The 19,332-nt window shown below is 58.4% G+C and overlaps 1 protein-coding gene across 1 annotated transcript; it reads right to left on the reverse strand.

Annotated features, from left to right (window-relative positions):
• Positions 1 to 4,431: 4,431 nt before the first annotated feature.
• FOXN1 (forkhead box N1) lies at positions 4,432 to 18,911 on the reverse strand. Its single transcript, XM_004449948.3, has 8 exons — positions 18,789 to 18,911; positions 17,952 to 18,416; positions 15,419 to 15,532; positions 13,563 to 13,693; positions 11,993 to 12,089; positions 7,938 to 8,145; positions 7,306 to 7,797; positions 4,432 to 5,804 (listed from the first exon to the last, which is right to left on the reverse strand). Exons 1-8 carry the CDS (start codon positions 18,909 to 18,911, stop codon positions 5,485 to 5,487), a joined length of 1,950 nt encoding a protein of 649 aa, XP_004450005.2. The 3' UTR covers positions 4,432 to 5,484.
• Positions 18,912 to 19,332: the final 421 nt, after the last annotated feature.

Raw genomic sequence — 19,332 nt, forward strand, 5'->3', positions numbered from 1 at the left:
GCCCTCGATTCCAAGGTCGAAGGGGTGGTGGGGGAGGTGGTTTTGCCCTCCACCCCTCACTGCCCTGCCCCTCCCTGGCTCCCAGAGGCCACTAGGAACACGGGTTGTGGTTGTAGCCCTCCTCAGAGAGAAAAGGTAGACAAACGTTTGCTGAAGGCCTAGAACCATCTCCTCGCCCTGCACAGGATGCTGCTCCCAGCTCCTCTCCACCCAGCCAGGACCCAGAGGAGGGGCTGCTTAATGCAAGAATTTCAGGACCTGAAGGAGATGGAGAACCTCAGGTTTTGACCCCACTGCGCCAGGCACACCTTGGGATGCGCACCGCAGGGCCAGCCCACCTGAGTTAAGTCGAGGACTTAACCCTCGGAGGATTACTTAGACAAGCCGGAATTCATCTGGCCTTTGCGGAGCCCCTGTTGGGCAGCAGGACCTGTGCTGAACTCTAGGAACCTAAAGTGAATGAGACAGAGTGAATACCTGTCCCTAGAATGAGCTGAACTTGGGCATACAGGGAAGGGAGAGCTGTTCTGCTTGGAGGGTTCTGGAAAGGAGTGTTGGTGGCCGGCAGCCTTAGAGCTGGGGCCTTTGATAGGAAGAAATGGGGGTGGGGAGAGCATTGAGGTACGAGGAGCCCATAGGCAAAGGCTTGGGGGTAAGATGTATCAGGTGTGTCCAAGAAAGTGAGTATTTATGACTGAAAGGAAGGCAGTTTTGCGGGGCCCCCTGGCTCCAGAGATGGGGCTTCTGAGGAAGGTGGGGAGCCACCAAGCAGGAGAAACCTGCTCACATTCTATGTGGAGGGTGGACTGGCGAAGGATGAGACCAATAATAATAGCCAACATTATTAAGTGCCAGGCCCTGGGCTGGGTGCTTTACATGTGTCAACTCAAAATGCTCACAACCATTTCTGAGAAAGGCACTATTAAGCTCTTTTTACAGGAAACTCAGGCCCAGAGAGGTTTCCTTGCACAGCTAAGGTTGCATGGCTAGAGTGTGGCAGTGCCGGGTTTTGAATCCAGTCAGTCTGGCTCCAGCGTTCCTGCACTAAGCGTGCTAGGGGCGGGGACAGTGCGGAAGCTGTTGCAGGAATTTGGGTACAAGATGAAGGGAACCTGAGTTAGGTCAATACCCAGGAGATGGCAAGAAGTCGCTAAGCTGAGATTTTTAAGGGATGACCTCCTGGGGGCTGGTGACTGATTGGATGACGGAGGGCTCGAGGCTGAATCCTTGTTTGTGGCAGTTAGGGGTGCCATCTCTGGACTTGGGAACTCAGGGTGGGGGGCGGCGGGAGATGGTGAGTTCGGGTTGCAGCGTGCTGTGGTGCAGATATCCTGGAGGAGATGGCTGGGAGGCAGGAAATGCAGGCTCTGAGACCAGGGCGGGCAATGAGGGCCGGGGGTGGCGATCCTGGGAGCTGGTGATTGCTGAAGCTCTGATGGGGGCTATCATTATGATGGTCCCCCAGCTGGCACTACTGGCATCTAGTGAGCAGGGCATGGGAATGCCAAATGCCCTGCAATGAGTGGGCTACCCGGAACAATGCTAACAGTGCCCTCCACGCCCCTGAGGGCCGCTGAGCGAGTATGTCGCCCCAGGGAAGGCCAGCGTTTGCAAGCAGGCCAGAGGACAGGAGCACCAGTGGAGGCAGGAGGAGAAGCCTGTTTTGGAGCAGGCTGTGGGAGGAGCTAAGGGAAGAGAGCATTTTGCCGAGAAGCAAGTGACCAGTACCTGTCAGTTGGTACAAAGGTGAAGAAGGGGCATGGGAGTGGGAGGGCGACTGGTTTTGAAGAAGAGGCAACTAAATAGAAAGGTATACAGGGCTCTTCTGTTGTTTTCAGGGGATTACAAGTCTACAGAGAAGCTGTAGGAAGAGGCACCTCCCCAGCATCCTGATAACATCCTCCTGCCTAGAGCTGCTAAGTGGCCCTGGGTTGGTGTCCTGGCCTGGGCCTGCGGTCCTTGCACCGTCAGGCAGGGAGGAAGGCCTCAAATGAGGGCTCCTCATCCCTGGAGCTGGTGCCAGGTTGGCAATCACCCTGAGAGACTTGGAGGAGGCCTGGCTGGAGGGGCCTGGGCTCCCTGCCTCCTTTTAAGTCTCCACGCTTCTGGCCGAGGCCCTGCTGCTGATGGTGTGACAGGCTGCATTTGGTTCCTGGCACTTTGCCGAGGAAACTAGAGGATCCCTGGGCAGTGGAAGGAAGAAGCCAGGGTGGGGGTGGGGCTGGCTCTGATGTCGAGGAGCTGTTGATCTTGAGGTCCCTTGCCTGCTCTGGGCGGCAGATTCTGTCTCTCTGAAGCAGGCCAGCCATTTTTGCTTTGACTCCTCAGGGATGTCCTAGGATCCTATCACTGGGTAGAGCCGGAAAACCCAAATACCCCAGGGAAACCCCCAGTGCATGTCCTCCTGGGCTGGCAAAACAGTTGTTAAAATATTGAGATGCTTCCCTTCCAGTGGATAAACAGCTACCGTCCCAAGTGCCCGCCTCCCTAGCCTGGCGCCTCCCCTAAGGGCCATTCTCCACTTCCCCACCAGCCGGCGATTAAAGCAAGGACGCTTTGCCTTTTTGTGTGACCCCTTTTTCAGTCTGCTGAAGCTTATGGACCCCTTCTCAATATAAGGCTTTTAAATACATAAAATATATAGGATACGAGGAAGCCAATTTATATATAGATTAGATAGATAGATAGATAGATAGATAGATAGATAGATAGATAGATAGATACGTGATAGATTCTGCAATACTTGTAATATGCAAACACTTGATTTCTAATGATAAAGTGATAGCTTCTGCTAATGCTATTGTGATTTGAGGAAAATGCTAAATTTCAGGTAGGAATGAGTAACACTGAAGATGTGATTTTGTGGGCCTGTGAATTCTAACCAGATTTAAAACTAGGACTCCTGAACAAAAGGGTTAATTTCCCCCAGATAGAGGACTTGCAGGCGCTGCAGCCGTTCACATCGCCCATCCTAGAACAGTGATGAAACGTGTGGTGTGAAGGGTGGCCCGCAGGGGGCAGCACGAGAGCAGGAGTCTGGGGCTCCTTTCAAACTGGAGCTGGGGCCCTGGGGTTTAAAAGGCCGAGCAGCTTTCTGCCTGTCATACTTGTTCTGGGGCCACGCCTACGTGTACTGAATGGGCCGTCATGAAGCCATACTGGCTCTGGGGGCGAGGGGGGTAGGCCCCCAGAGGTCAGCCTGAGGGTCCCCTGCAGGAGATGCTGCTGCTCCTCACCTAGGCAGAGGGTGTAGGATAGGTCTGTCTGTAGGGTAGGACTGTCTGAGCTTTCAGGGTCCAAGGTAAGGAGGTGGGTCCCAGTAAAGTCCTTCCATGAAACTGCGGCCCTTTCCCTAGGGGCTTGGGGATCCAGATGCAGACCTAGGGTGGGTTAGAGCTGGGGTCCCCCATCACCTGTGGGTTTGGCAGAGAGCATGCACCCCCCCTTCCTGTGTGGCCAGGGCCAGGCCGGGTCTGGCAAGCCGTCCTCTTGGGTCAACCAGTTCACTGTGTCTGTCCCCACTCCTCGCCCCCACCCTGGACCCAACCCTAGAGCCTCTGAGAGGGAGGACACTAATATAGGGTGGGGTTCTCCAGAGCTATCCCTCTGAGGCAGGTCGGTGTTGACCCACCCCCAGGACTGCCTCTGGGAGAACTCTCCAAGCGAGCCCCATCTGAGACCTGAGGTTTACTTACATATGTGCTCCTGGCTCAAAACGCACCCATTCCTACCCCATCCCCCAATAGGCGAAACTGGGGGCTCCTCTCAGGCTGTGCTTTGGTGACACCAGCCCACCTGGAGGTGATCCCTGAAAGATGAGTCTGAAGTGGGTCTAAGTGGGCCCTGCCCCTCCCCAGAGACCACCCTCCAGGGCCAGCAGTAGACATGGTACCAGGGTGCAGCCATCCTTGTCCCACAATGTGATCAAACTGAGAGCATCTCTCACAGCTGGCCACAGAGGGGAGGGGACAGGAAGGCACAGCCTGGACAGGGTAGTGACCATTCCTGCGGGAGCAGATGGGGAAGGGTGGGGGTGGGGGCGGGGCCCGAGAAGGGTCATCCTCCCCCTTGGGCATCCCATGGGAGTTCTCCTGGGAAGGAAGAGGCCTTGCCCACCGGCTCCTTCATTCTCCCCAGGCTGGTTAGCAAGTCCTCCTAGGTGTCTCACTCTCTGGACTCGGACACTTTGCAGCCCTGGGTGGGGGTAGGGGTGACATCGCAGCCCAGGGTGTCTGTAATCAGCTCACCTGGTCCACACATGAAGGCTCTGTAGCTGAGACCACAAGGCACATGCTTTATTGCTCCAGGACAGGGGACAATGGCAGGCCATCGAGGGGTCTTCTTTGCCTTATCTGAGCCTGGGGCCAAACTCTGGGACTTCTTGTCCCCCCCCAGGCCCAGGGTAGGCAGAGGCTCCCACTTGGTGGGGGCTATTCTCTAAGGCAGAGCAGGCCAGCACCTGAGCCACAACCCCTCGCTCCAGGGGTGTCCCTTCAGGGCTTCCAGGGCTTCCGGGTCTGCCATACAGTCAAAACTGGCTCCAGAGTGGGGGCGGGCGCATGGGTGCTGCCCTGCCAGCCTGTCCCAGGCCTTCCTTCCCTGAATGCCCAGCCTGCCTGAGACAGGTGATGAGTGAGCTGGGCGCTAAACTACGGGAACTTCTTTGGAGAGAAGGGAGACTGTGTTTATCTGGACGGCCCTTCCAGTACTCAGGACCTGGGGAAAAGGACACTTTCAAGTTTCCAAGGGCAAGGGCTTTTCCCAACACTTTGTGTTGGAATTGGGCTCAGTTTGGTCCCAGGGTGGGCTTTGCCCTTTCCTGTGTGCCACCCTGGGGGGGGCCAGCTGAGCATACGTTGAGGACAGATCACGTTTGGAGGGAGCAGGTGCTATTAAGCAGCAGTATCTTGGTCCTAGGTGGCCCCCACCTCGACAATATGGGGAGACGCTCTCTATCTCCCCGTCCTTCCTGGGCTGTTGGGATGAAGATGGGGGAATAAATAGAGGGGGCTTCTGGGAAAGAACATGCCTGGAGGGGGACAGAAGTCAGAGAGGGGTTCTGGGGTCGTCTTTGACCCGGTGTGGGGGCCCTCTGCTCTCAGCTGCCCCAGAAATGAAATCTGGCTCTCCGTGATGCAGTTTGACTCCTCGGGGTGTAAGGTGTCTGGGTGTATGTCTGAATAATTGTGTGCAGGTGGGCCTCCGCGTGGATGAGTGCGAGTTGGGGACAGCGTGTTTTCTTCTCGCTCAGACACTTGCTCTTCGGACGCCCTGGGGGAGGAGCCGGCCCACCAGGCGGCAGAAATGTGTGAAGGGCAGCATCCTGAAGTGGTGTCCTTTATGCCCCCAGCTGCCAAACAAGTTGGCTTGGTGGCAGAGGGGACAGATCGTGTTTTCCTTCCTTGGCCGTCAAGGTGAGCCCAACGTGGGCAGCCAGCCAGGACTTGCGGGCTAGGCAAGGCTGGAGCAGATGTGGGGCAGAGCTCACGCCAGGGCCATGGGCTTGGAGCTGGGGCTGAGGTACACGGAGGGGCCAGCAGGGGCCGTGGGGGGCGTGGGCTCCAGCTCCATGAAGGCCGAGTAGAGGGTGGTGAGGTGCAGGTCACCTAGAGCCCCGGAGCCCCCGCTTCCTGGTGGTGCCAAATCACCCACCCCACTGCCTGTCTCTGCCAGACAGGGCCCAGGGGGGAAGCAGTGGGGGGGTAGGGGGGGCGGTGGCATTGAAGACGATGTTGGGGACGAGGTCACCAGTGCCAGGGGGTCCAGGGCCAAGCTGTCATCTTTCAGCTGTTCCCACAGGTTTCCTGGTTCCAGAGGAGAGGGAGGAGAGAAACGGGGGTCACTGGAAGGTATACAAGAAACCCTGTCTGCCTCCCCACCCCTCCATGACGCCACATGCTGCAGAGAGTAGGACCGGGTCAACATAAACTGGGAAGCAGACCCGGGCACTAGCTGTGTGACCACAGGCAGTTGCTGAACCTCTCTGAAATGGATTCTTCCTGCCATGCAGCATGGCCTGAAAGCCACAGACCCAGATAACCTCGGTGGCTATGTCTCCTTTTGGGAGGGAGGGGGGCCTTGAATTTGAGAGCTGCCTCTTGGAAGGGTTGATGCAGATGCTGTGCACTCCGGGGTTAGGCTGGGGAGAGGGCCCCAGGAACACACCCAGGCTCCCAAGGAAGATGGTTTGCAGCCCAAACCAAGGATCTTCCCACAATGCACTGCAGGACCCGATGGGTTGGGCCTGGTTCCCTGGGCCTCCTCCACTGCATGGCCCAGGGGATGGAAGCCAACTCAAGAAATGCAACTGACTGGAGGCAGGTGCGAATCTCCCTGTCTGTGCTGTGACCTGCGACATGGGAAGCCAGGGCCTGGGGCTCCTGCACAGGTGTTGGGGCTGTAGGGGTTGGAGGAAGGAGGCCGACCAGTGCCCAGCTTAGACTCCAACGGCCTGGGTTCCAAGCCTAGCTCTCCCCCAGCTAAGTCACTTCATTTCTCTGCGCTCCTGTTGGCTATGAAATGGGTTTAATAGCCTATCGGTCCAGATGAGAAAGCCCATGTAATGCAACTAGCATGATGCCTGATAATTAGTAGGGGTTCAAGTGAATGTTTGTTTATCCTACCCCACAGGTCTATCGAGCCCTCTGGGCGCTGCTTGAACCCACCCTCCTCTTCTGGCTTGGAGTCAGGGCCTATCTGCACTTTCCTAACAATAGCTTTCTAGGACCTGGGCTGCGGATGTCTTCTGCACTGTGCCCACAGAAGGTCAGCAGCACCCCCACCCTGGCCAAACCTCCTGTGACGGGTGCTAGGGCTGAGGGTGCACTGGAGTCTGCATGGGAATGGGTGGGCTTGGCCCCAGGCAGAAATGGAGCAGGCCGATTGTGGGTAAAAAATAAAAACCTCTCCCTGGACTCCAAATCTCTCCCAGTCCTGCCTAGCTCTGAGGCCTTCCATCTTTCCAGGGGGAGGGTCTCTCTCCTTCTTCTGGATTATGAGATGGAATCTGAGAAAATGCAAGCACTTCTGGGAAGGTTCAGACTATGCCTTACTCACATCCAAATGTGGAATAGAGTATGGGCCCCTTTCCAGCCTGTCCAAGCTGAGGGCTAGTTGATGATGGGAGGCAGTTAGAACATATCCAGGGATACTGGGAGGACGCAGTCGGGGGCAAGGACATGCTCTGGAGGGCAGAGAGCCAGTGGGCAGCCAGGCGTCCCCTGCAGGCTCCATGGAGAGGATGGGCCACACTGCCAGGTGCACGCTCGGTTCTGTCCCACCTCCCCTTTCCCGCCCTCAGCTCACCCTGGAAGTCAAAGTCGGTGAGAGAGGGGTTGATGGCATCCAGGTCAGTGCCAAGGTCTCCGTCTGGCAGCAGGGAGTCCTGAACGGTCCTGGCTGGGGAAGGCTCTGCCAGCAGCTTGGCACTGTGACTGGGTGGCGTGTGAGCAGGCAGAGGCGAGTCCTGGGGGGTGCCTGGCTGGGCCCGCAGCTCAAGGTGCCCATCTGGCTGTGAGAACAAGGGCTGTGGGGGGCCGGGAGGGGCCAGGCCTGGGGAAAGGTGCGGGTATGTTTGCCCGTAGCAGGAGGGCGTGTGCCCCCCTAGTAGGTCCTGCAGGGGGTTCTTGCCAGGAATGGGGCCTGGAGCTGGGTGCAATGAGTGCAGTGGCTGGGAGAGCCCAGCTGGGGGTGCCAGGGGCCGGATGGGGCCTGAGCCTGCCAGCCCAGGGGGTGGGCAGCCCAGCAGCTGGGGGCCCAGCTTCTCCCTCTTGTCTCCAATGAGGCTGTCCAGTTCCTCTGCAAAGGCCGGAGAGAGAAGGAATGCCGTGAGCCTTGACGGCTGTGTCCACACCCACCCCTTCCCCCACAAACCCTCCCTGGCCTTGGCACCCCTCGGGGCCACAGGCAGGCCCTGTGCTCGCACGTCCCCAGCTCACCAGGCTTGGCCATGCTTTTGCGCACAGCCACGGGGTCCTTCCTCTTCCACTTCTGCAGCTCCTCCTGCATCTTGTCGATCTTGGCCGGGTTGAGGGCCCACAGGCAGCCTTTGCGAGAAGAACTTCCCGATTTGTTCTCCACCTTCTCGAAGCACTTGTTGAGGGATAGGTTGTGGCGGACAGAGTTCTTCCAGCCGTCGGGCGCTGTCTGTCAGAGCAGAGTGAGGCTTCAGGCTGCGCTCGGGCGGCCAGAGCTGGCTCCAGGCCTGGGCTCTAGGAGAGCCCTCTGCCCTCTGGGCTCTGAACTACCCCCCTCTGGGGCTGGCTTTCCTGCTCAGCACTCAGCCTTCTTCGGTGCCCATCCGGCTCGACACACGTCGGTGGTAGAGAAGGGCTAGGCAGGAACCTTGGCCACAGTCACTGTTCCCTGAAATCCGCCTTCATCCTACCCCTTGCCAGCCCCGTGAAGTGTTCTCAAGGTGGTTCATAAATGTTGACTGCGCTACAGAGGTCTGCTGGCCCATCTTCCCACTCGAAGTGGGACACCACACCACCAGATCTCCGGGCCTGTGCTTGGATCCCTCTGTGGACAGGGAGCTCAGTACTGTGCGGTCTCATGGGCCACCTTTGGAGAGGGAATTAGAAGGAGGCTATGGGACTGTCTACTCCTGAGTCTGCCTCATCCCCTCTGGGGGCAAACTTGGGAGAAAAGAAAGACGAGTGAGGGAAGCGGATGTGGCTCAACTGATAGAGCATCCGTCTACCATATGGAGGGTCCAGGGTTCAACCCCCCAGGGCCTCCTGACCCGTGTGGAGCTGGCCCACGGGCAGCGCTGCTGTGCGCAAGGAGTGCTGTGCCATGCAGGGGTGTCCCCTGCGTAGGGGAGCCCCATGTGCAAGGAGTGCACCTGTAAGGTGCTGAAAAAAGCGCAGCCCGCCCAGGAGTGGCGCCGTACACAAGGAGAGCTGATGAAGCAAGATGACGCAACAAAAAAAAGAGACGCAGTTTCCCAGTGCTGCCAGATAACACAAGTGGATGCAGAAAAACACACAGCGGATGGACACAGAGAGCAGACAATGGCGGGGAAGGGGAAATAAATAAATCTTAAAAAAAAAAAAACATGGGTGAGGTTGGTGAGTGTTTGGGTGTGTGCATGTGTGACTGTGGAGTTACACATACGTTTGCGCGAGTGCCTGGTTTTGGTGGATGAGAGAGAGGCTGTGTGTGCGTGAGCGTGTGTACGTCCCTAAGTGGGTCTCCCTGGTGTGAGCACTGTCTCCTGGGAATGGCCTGGATTTTCGTGAGTCCCTGAGGGTGAGTGGTGTGAGAAAGCCTCGCTGGGTATACGGGTGAGTATCCTGACTGCTTGTGTGTGGGGGTGTGAGTGTTCATGTGAGGGTGCCGGGGGGCGTGCCCTGGTGGGGAGGCCAGCCCTCAGGCGGGGGGTGCTCGTGCCAACAGAATAAACACCCATTAGGAGGCCCGGTCATGCCACCAGTGCAGTAATTGTGCCCAGGGAGGGTTGTAAAAACCATTAGGCTGACTCAGATGGGTGAGAGGCAGCGGCGGGGGTGCCAGTGGGCTCCCCTCCTACCCACCACCTCCCACTTTGTTCCAGGCTCTGGGACAGGCCTGACCCCAGCAGGGGCCGACTGCGGACAGAGCACCTGCTCCGGCCAGTGGGGCTCCTTTGCCCTCATCCCGTAGCCTCTCTCCCTTTCAGCCCAAAGCTTCTCTTAATTAGGGGCGGCCACTCCCTCCTCACCAGCTCACTTGCCCCAGGGAGCAGCCAGGCTGAATCACGCCCAGCAGAACCAGCCACTCATGCCAGCTTCCCTGCAAGTTGCTGGCTGGAGCTTTCTGGGGGTAGGGGTGGGGGGCAGCCGGCCGGGGGCAGGGTGCTGGCTGAGATGACCCCCAAGGTTCCCAGGGACCGGAGGGAGGATTCCTGAGCTACCAGACCAGCCAGCTGGGGACTCACCTTCAACTCCCATGGCCATCCCCACGAGGAGTCAGGGATCTGTAGCCCCATGGGCAGAGTTAATGAGCACTGGGCTCTTTTATGGCCCCATAAATCGTGACTTTGAGATGCCAGAGCAGCCCCCACCCCAGCCACTTCCTGTTTGGAGGAGGCATGGTCAGCACTAGCAATTATGTCCAGTGGTGGACACTTCCTCGGCCCTGTATTCCTGACTCATGAGGCCACAGGATGCCCACCTCAGCTGCCTTGGGCACGAGTGCTGCCAACCGCAGGGTCCACTCTGTCCTTGCCTGGAAAAGTGGCCTTCAAATGGGGAGTGGGGGGAGGGCAGGTCAGAGGAGAATGGTCAACGTCAGAGGAATCTTATGTGTCGACTGGTCCACCCCGGCCATTTTACAGGGAAGCTGAGGCCCAGGAAAGAAAGGGCCTACGCCTGGGTCACACAGGAGGCCAGGGCAGTCGGGACTCCAACCCAGTCCCCTAAGTTAGGAGCCCTGCCCTGTTCACCCCACAGGCCTGCCTCGCCATCTGGTCCCTGTCCCATCCTCACAGATGTTTTCTCTCTGAAGTCAAATGTGAACTCGGGAGTGATGCAACTGGCTAAGAACAACAAGCAGAACCAAGGGGGAAAAAAAGCTGCTAGACCTCTTCAGTCTTCAACCTCATAAAGCAGGGATTACATGGCTCCCAGAAAAAATAATTAAGCCAGGAAGATGAGCTGCAGGGAGGGGCTGGGGGCCAGGCCGGAAGCTGGCAGGGAGAGAAGGCTGGGGCATGGGGCAGGACCCTCACTTCCTTCTCTCCAGCTGGACCTGTGAAGCCCTAGAGGATCCCGCAAATGCCGAGGGGGGTCTGGGGGGATCTGGGGGCAGCCCTGGATCTGGGCTCCGATGCTTCTCCAATCCCAGAGATAACTCTCCCGCCCTCTTCCTCTCCTTTCCAGAACCCCTGGTGAATCACCATTCCTTTCCATTCTAAGCCCACCACCTGGGCCATCTTGCCCACTCGCCAGTGGACAGTGGTCAGCAAGACCAAACTTGCGGAACGTCAGCCTCAAATTATCCCCCGGCAGGGTGACTGGGTGGGTGGTGGGGGTGGGGATCCCTGGTAGGTGGAGCTGAGTTCTGGATGACCTCGCCCCAGCTCCTGCCCTCCGCCTGGGGAGCAGGCGAGATTGTACCCACGAAGCCAAGGCCTCCTGGAGAAGGCACTCCTCACACACAAGCTCCAGCCTTACCGAGGAGAAAGGGTTTGTGCCGCGGGGTTCAGAGAGGGCAGTGTGCGAGGGGCACGGAGCGGATGGGGTGCTTTGTGAAGCCGAACAGCTCGACCCGGCGACTGACCCCACCTGGGCAGATGGATCACCTTCTCTGATGTTTGCCCTTCCGGGGAGAAGGGCGTTTGTCCTGCCTTGGGGGAGGGAGTTGGGCAGCACCGCAGAAACCCGCTCTGTGGAGAACACAAACTAGATCCCGTGCGTGGTGGGTGGAGTGGTCAGGTGAGCCAGCTGGGTCCTGGGTCCCGGGAGCACTCAAAGACGGTGAAGACCAAACTCCGCTCTCTGGCTGAGCTGCTGCTGAGCCCGCCGCCCACAGAGGCAGACCCTAATCTCACCCCAGAAGGCAGCGGGTTCCCCGGCCCCAGCATCGGCCCCAGCATCCCATGTCACCTTGGCTGGCCAGTTCCCACCCGAATGCCTCCAGTTCTGCCACAACCCTGGGGCGGGAGTGGGGACAGCCTCTCGTGTCTTCCCAAACTCTCTCTCCACTCCTGGGGTAGGTGGGTGCTCCCCGAAGCCTGTCAGGACTGACACGGCCCGGCCACCTCCCCAGGAGGAGGTCAGCCTCTGGCCTGCAGTGTACCCTCAGGTGAGCGGCTTGAGCAACCTGCTCCCTCACAGAGCCCCTTCTTCAGGAATTCGGCCTTCTGAGGAGGACGCAGGGGAAGAGTGGGTGGGCAAACCCTGACATTCATGCTAACTCTTCTCCCACCTCAGGGCTGAATCTTCTGGCTCGAAAGAGGCCTGGCTTGCCCAGGGCTGGGGGAGGTGGTGGGTGTGGATCTTGGGCTCACCTTGAAGTAAGGAAAGTGTTCCGTCATAAAATTGTAGATCTCGCTGACAGGAAGGCTTCCAGTTTTACTGTTCTTAAGGGCCATGAAGATGAGGATGCTGAAGGCAGAGAAAGCCCCTGAGAGTCCGAGCCTCTGGCCAGGCTCTGAGCCCACCCAGAACCCCAAGCCTGGGGTAGTGGAAGGGGAATTTACCTGCTGCAGAATTGAGTGGTTGAAAGGAGAGGGGATGAGAAAGTGTGCCGAGTGTCCAATGAAATCAGGAATTATGGATACACAGGGCCTTGTGGAATCTGAGAGACCTGAGTTCCCATTCTGGCTTAGCCACTTGGTAGCTGTATGACCTTGGGTGAGTGTCTTAACCTCTCTGAGCCACTTCTTCCTGAGCTTTGAAGTGAAGAAAGTCATAGCTGCCTCAGAATTGTGAGGATTAAGGATGATGCCTGACACATAGAATGACAGCATTAAATGGAGGCTGTCACTGCCACAGTCAGTCCTCAGCCAATCGCATGAATGTTGGATAGCAAGGGAGAGAACTACAGTTGAGCGTCTTCAGTGTGCCAGGCATGGTACCTCCATTCTCTCACCTCATCCTTCAGCAGCCCTGAATTGCTGCCCCTTTCTTTATAGGTGAATAAACACAGGCTCGGAGAGACTAAGTAACTTGCTTGAGGTTTCACAGCTGGTCAGTTCCAGAGCCTGGACTTGAACCCGGTCCTGCTGGGCTCCAAGGCCTACATGTGGCCCTTTCTGTGCATCATCCTGCCTCCCGCAGACCATTTCCCTGTGCTGATAAATTTAAGTCTCTCTTCTTCCCCTGAGTGCACACTGGCTCAGGACAGGGCCCCACCAAGGGCCTGGCATGCAGTGGGTCGAGTGTCACTGTTGCTTGGACAAATGAAAGAACAGATGGAAGGGTCTCCCAGAGGGACTGGGTGCTGCTGGACTGGCGTTTACCCCCCCAGCCACAGAGCAGTCCCACCAGGTCTGCCAGAAGGTGGATAACTGGGTGGCATCCTTCTGTATTTCCAGGAGAGCTTTGGGATGTATCTGGGAAGGGAGGAGGAAGGGGTGCATGTCCCCCTAAACATTCCATCCCAGTCCCAGGCCTCAGGAGACTAGACCCCAGTGGGCTCAACCCAGGGCATCGGCATCTGCCGAATCAAGGGTCAGACGATCCAGCCCCTCCCTGTCAGGGAGAGCAGGCATCGTGCTCGGCTCTGTCCTCCTCTCCTGACCCAAAGGCCCCTGGGAGCATGGCCCAGGCAGCACAGCCTGCGTCCGGAGGTCTTCACACTTCACGCTTAGAACAGAGCTCTGTGTCCATGCAACAGCTACAGTCTTCCTGCAAGTGGGAGCTCAGGGGTCCTCGGGGTTAGACAAGAGGTCAGAGGTGATCTAGTCTATCCCTCTGCCCCTGTGCAGGAATCTTCTCTCCAGCATTCTCTGGAAGCCAGCTGGGTTTAGCTTCTACTCCCTGCTATTACCCTTATACCTGAGGGTTCCATGCCTCAGTTTCCCCAGGGGCCTCTCACCCCACCTCCTTCCACCCCACAAGTGCTGGGAAAGGTACCTGTAGGAGTAGATGGGCTTCGGGAAGAGAGGCTGGTGCCCGTCAGCGCTGGCCTGGGGTGCGATCCGCTGGTATGGGTAGTGTGAGGCTCCCAGGTAGGGTACGGGGTAGCTGCCACCGCCTGGCGAGTACTGTAGGGTTCAAAGGGGCAGAGTGGTTGCCATGTTAAGCAGCCTTTCCAAAGCACCGCCCCCTCCCTTTCTCTTCCATTCATATACATCGGAAGAGGGAGCTGAGGCTACAGTCCTCTCTCCTTGGCCAAAAGCAGAGCTGAGGGCCTATGAGGAGACCAGAATTCAGGAATGTTCCCTTCCTCCAGCTCTTTCTTCTCCGGTCCTCTAGGTACGTTCACTGCTGAGGTGGTGGGGCAGGAGCCCGGCTGGGCTAGGGAGAACGAGGGGCAGCTGCGGCCCCGTGCCCTTCCGGGCAGGCACTCCAGGCCTCCCTCACGTCCCATGGGGCGGCCGGGTTGGAAGAGGGATGTCCAGCCTGGGCGTTTGCTGGGCACTGCCACCTTTTACGAGTTTCAGTGGCTCTTTCAAAGGACAGTCGTGGTGGTGGGCAGGTGGGGGTAGGAGGCAGTTTTACGGTGCAGGGAGTGGCTGTGGTGCCAGGGATGGCGTTTTATGGGGCGGGGGGGGGGGGGTATAGGAGACTCTGACTCCCCCAGCTGCTCCAGGCTGAAGAGCCTTTCCAGGTCACCCCAGAGGCACTTAGAGCTTGAGTCACCCTCTCTCCAGGCTCCATAAAGCCCTGGGTGCGGCCATCTTGTTTGAGGAGGGGCTGCGGAACGCAGAAGGCATCAAAGCAGGGCAGGGGCATGGTGAGGCCAGCTGAGGTCTCTGGTGGCCCCTTAGCCCTGCTGCAGCTCGGGCCAAGAGGGCAGGCTGCCTCAGGACAGCTCCATCCTGGCCGGCCCCTGAGCCTCGGGTTGGCTTTGGCCTTCCCAGTCAGGGCCCTGATGGCGAGAAGTCTGCACCCCCACGTGTTCTCTCTGCTTCCCTCCGTCTCTGACTTTCCCCCCACAAAGCAACCTGCCCCTCTCGTCCCCACCCTTGCCTGCCTCTCTGGCTTTGCCCAGATCAGGGCTAATGCCAAAGAGCTGGGAGCAGAACCTGCTCCACAGGCAGGGCCTGTCTCAGTGCCAGGCTGCAGGTGGATGGAGCTGGGTGCTGGGCAGTCACTTGCTCTGTCTTGCCCGTGACCTCCTGGGAGCTGCCTGGCTGCTCTGGGGACCCTTTCTTTTTCTTTTTAAAAAAACCTCCATCCCATGCCAGTGTGGAGCAATTACTTGGCATCCTGGACATCTGGGAGGAGCGGAGGCTGGGCAGTGGGGTGGGGAAGGGGGAAAGGGTAGGAGCTGATGGGAACTTACAGCGCCAGATGGGAAGGACCCAAACTGGGAAGTTTGGGACCAAGATCACATAGCAAGATGGTGGCAGGCCCGGACGGGCCCCATTGTTCCTTGCCTGGCGTGGCCTCGTGTCACCACACAATCCTTTTCTCTCTGCCCCTGTCTTTGTCCATGGCGACCCTCCTCCCCCACCCTTTTTGGTTCACTTCCTAAGCCCTGGCCCAATCTCAGCTCGACTCTCCTGTCTGCGACCACTCAGGCCCCTTCCAGGGTCTCAGATAAGCTCCACCTAATCCCAGAACAGGGCATATTGCTTCTCTCCCCATTAACCTCTGCCTCCTGCCCCCACCAGTCGCCCAGCCTGTGAGGTTCAGGGCCCTGCTGCCCTTACCTGTCCATTCAGGTGCACACGCACATTCACACACATACCCCACACACTCGTGAGCCCTCCGGATAATATCCTGGGACCCCAGGGAAGCATGCCCACCTATCCTGGACTCACCTGGTGGAACGGGGGCTGGGATGCACAGTACATGTGCTGCAAGGGGGGCTGGTAGCAGTACATCCCAAGCCCACTCTCCAGAGCTGGGGGCTTGACCTTGACTTCTGACCCTTGCTGGAAGAGAAAGCAGTTGACCTGGCTATGCCTTATTTTCCTTTCCCGTGTCTTGACCATTTTTTAATGCAAAAACAACCCTCAGTCTGCTTCTTCCCACCGCCTATTCTTAGAGGGAAAAAACAGAGAACAGGGAGAGGCAGGGATTTTCCTAAGGGCACACAGCAAGTTAGTGGTAGAGTTGGGCCTGGAACCAATAGTGCTCTGCCCTCCACCTCACTGCAGGTGAGAGGCTGAAGCTGGGCTGTTCAGCTAAGGGGGATGGGGGGCACTTGTCAATGGTCACGCTAAGGCTGGGGTAGGGCCGAGAGCTCCCAGGAATCGTACAATAGTCTAGAGTCTGACCTTAGCTCACCAAGTGCAGCTCAGGGCCTGCGGGTTCAGAGCCCCCAGCCTCTCAGAGCAGATCCTCCCAGGCCACTGGAAACTGGCCATACTTGGCAATTCCCACTGAAGAGCCAGGGGTCGGGGGTAGGGTGGGGAGAAAACTATGAGAAGGGACCAGACAGGTTGGTCTAGCTGTGGCCCCAGGCCCCTGCTAGTGCTTCTTCTGCAAAGTCCAGGGAAGCTCCAGCAGGCTCCCTGGAAGGGCCTGGCGAGTCCTCTTTGCTCTATCTCTTGGCGATCCCCAGCTGAGAACTTTTGCTTCCTCTTCCAGGGAGTCCACCCAGTTGCTGGTCTATTTGAACCCTACTGTATTCTCTTACCCCAGGCATAGGCAGACCTTGGCTTCCCATGGGACAGTGAGCCCCTCAAGGTCTTGCCTTGATTTGGGACAGGCGGGTTGTGCAACTGAGTTCTGGCTGGTGGCTTGGCTAGGAGGGGGTGGACTGCTCTGCCTGGGGTTCGCAGTGGCCTTGGGGCACCAGCATCTGGGCCCAGAGGGTCAAATCCGCTGTGACCTCTTTCTGGTATGCCCTGGGGATGCTGATGCAGGGATTACCATAATCATAGGCTCTCAGGTCTGGAAGGGCCAAGAGCACGTGTATCCAACCCCCTCATTTGACAGATGATGGGGCTGAGCCCAATGAGAGAAAGCAATGTGCCCGAGGTCACCCAGCCAGTCGGCCAGCTGGCTGTGGGTCTCAGGCCTGAGCTCTTCTCCACTGTGCAGGGGAAGGGCAGGGCTCAAATCTCAGCCTCATCTTTTACTGGTGGGGGGACGGCGGATACCCTGGGCAAGTCCCTTGACCTATGTGAGCCTCAGTTCTCTCATCTGTGAAATGGGGATAGTGGGAATGCTTTAGAGAGTCATTATGAGGACTGAACAGAACACTTGAAAGAAAGCACCTGGCAGAGTGACCAGGGCCTGGCACTGAGTGGCTATTTGGGGAGCAGTAGCCGACACTGTGGGGCCCTCGGCTGCTTTCCTACTCAGGGTGCCCGAGGAGACACTGTCAATGGATCACGGAGCCGGGAACGAGCTCCTGTCTTGGTCACACCTGCTAGGTGCCCACCTAGTCTTTTCTAGCTCCCAAGCCAGGAACTAGGGGGTGGCTTGGGGCTGGAATGGGCTCCTGTTTGGGAGCAAGATGGTAGAAGAGGAGGGCCAGTGGACATCTGGAATAGGGACAGCCCAGGCTGCACCCAATTAGTGCTCAATGCCTCAGGAAACTTGGCACCAGAGCTGGGAGCAGAGAGCAGAGAGCAAAGCTTCTTTGAACATTCCCCTTCCCAAAGCAACAACCCTCTGAGGCAGGTACTGTTAGCCTTACTTTTTGGATGAGGCTCAGGAGGTTAAGGGACTTGCCCAAGGCCACATAGCTCATGGGTTTGGCTGTGGAAGGACATATTGACCTTCCAAGGTGCACTCGAGGTATTTCTATAAATACACACAGGCCCCACTCTGGACAAATAATGGGGCTGGGAAGGACCCCTCTGAGAAGACTCAAGTCCTCTCTGCCCTCTGTAGGCTGTTGCTGGAGAGGGGGACATTGTGTTCATTGGCTCCTCCCTAAGCCCTTTCTCTCCGTCTCTGGAATGTGTTTCTCTTCTCACATTTGCATATGGGCAAGTGCCTGGAACGTGTTTCTCTTCTCACATTTGCATATGGGCAAGTGCTGATCAGGCTGGGGATTCTTGACACTTAAACAAATAGAGAGAAGTGACACACTGGAATCCTGACTCAGGAGCCTCTGGGAAGCTGCCAGCCTCTTCGGCCTGACCGGTTTCCCCCTCCTTGCCCCTGCCGGGCCGGGCCGGGCCAGCATCCGCTGCCCCGCTGACATGGAGGCCCAGCCTGAAGCCGAGAGACCCGCGGCTCTGAGTTTGCTGCTTTCCTGGTTCCCGCTGACCTGAGTGGGAAGGTCTGAAAAGGGAAGGCGGGGAGTCTGATCTCAAAGGACTCTTTCTGGGCTGCCCGGAACCAGGGCAGGGCCAGGCAGGCTAGGAGGGCTGGCCGCCGGCCGCTGGTACTTACCAGGACTTGGGGGCTGTGCTCCTGGCTGGGAAAGGGAAGCCCGTGGCACCAGGCCTCTGCTGAGAAGCCTGGCAGGAAGGCCTCGGCCTCCGCCACCTCCGCAGGAATCTCCTCGAAGGCCTCCAGCGCTCCCGAGGTCTTAAAGGAGTGTCCGTCGAGGGCCAGGGCTGCCTGGGCCTCGGGAAAGAGGTCCTCATGGAAGTGCCGCTTGTAGGGGTGGAAGGGCACGTGGCTGCCCTTGAGGAAGCGCCCAGGACTACCCGCCGGGCCCTCCTCAAAGCCGAAGCCGGGGTACTTGTCTGAGGGTGAGAGCCGGAAGGGGCCCGGGCCAGGGCCGGCTGGGCAGTGGCCCTGGACTTGCTCGGGCCCAGGAGATGCGATGCTGGGGCTGTGTGGTGGCAGTGAGGGTGCCCGCTCCGGAGGGCCGTCGGGCACATATGACGAGCAGCTGAAGCCGGCGTGCTTCTGGGGTGGACAGAGGGAGAAGAGCCTATGAACAGAGGCCGGGCCAGCCTGGGGACACGCCAGGACTCTACTTTGTGTTGGGGTGAAGGGGGGCCCAAAAGTGCTAGAGGAGACATAGCTTGCCCTAATAAGGGCATACTTCCCCCAGATTTGGGGCTCCACCCAGCTCTGCTCCAGAAAAGGGGTAAGCAGAGGTCCATATCTGAACGCTTCTGGATCACTGAGTCATTGAGTACTTGTTTGCTGGCAGAAGGGACAAGACAGACCCAGGGAGGGCTGGGGAGTGGGGTGGGATGACTGGTCTACCAGCTGCCCCAGCAGCCCCTGGCCTTGGCCTAAGCCCAGGTGCAGAACTAGGAGCCGGGTACTTACGCTCTGTGAGGCAGGGGAGCCTGGGAGACCTGGTGCCTGCATGAGGTCCCCTTGGGGCTCGCCTTCCAGTCTGGCAGGGCCCGGCAGCGTGACGTCAGACTGAGGCGGGAGCAGCGACACCATCACCCAGTCCTGGCCTCGAAGAAAGCCGGCTGCGATGAGAGCAAGGACTGGCGTCCAGGGAAGACCAAGCCCAGGTCTACCTCCACTCCCACCCCATCCCTGGGCTGGGACCCTGCCTCCTGCCAGCCATCCAGGAGAGAGAGACAGAGACAGCGAGACAGAGAGACGAAGAGAGACAGACAAACTGAGAAATAAGGAGAGGGGCGGACTCGACCCAGTGGTTAGGGCGTCCGTCTACCACATGGGAGGTCCGCGGTTCAAACCCCGGGCCTCCTTGACCCGTGTGGAGCTGGCCCATGCGCAGTGCTGATGCGCGCAAGGAGTGCCCTGCCACGCAGGGGTGTCCCCCTGTAGGGGAGCCCCACGCACAAGGAGTGCGCCCCGTAAGGAGAGCCGCCCAGCGTGAAAGAAAAGTGCAGCC

This window comes from Dasypus novemcinctus, chromosome 21 (genome assembly GCF_030445035.2).
Source record: "Dasypus novemcinctus isolate mDasNov1 chromosome 21, mDasNov1.1.hap2, whole genome shotgun sequence".
NCBI lineage: Eukaryota > Metazoa > Chordata > Mammalia > Cingulata > Dasypodidae > Dasypus > Dasypus novemcinctus.

What these genes read in the sequence shown, in the direction of transcription:
- FOXN1 (XM_004449948.3), bottom strand. Translation starts at nt 18,911, where the DNA reads ATGGTGTCGCTGCTCCCGCCTCAGTCTGACGTCACGCTGCCGGGCCCT. An exon ending in GCTCCCCTGCCTCACAGAGC is followed by an intron (nt 18,417 to 18,788) that starts GTAAGTACCCGG and finishes TGTCCACCCCAG; the next exon opens with AAGCACGCCGGCTTCAGCTG. An exon ending in CCCAGCCCCCGTTCCACCAG is followed by an intron (nt 13,694 to 15,418) that starts GTGAGTCCAGGA and finishes TGAACCCTACAG; the next exon opens with TACTCGCCAGGCGGTGGCAG.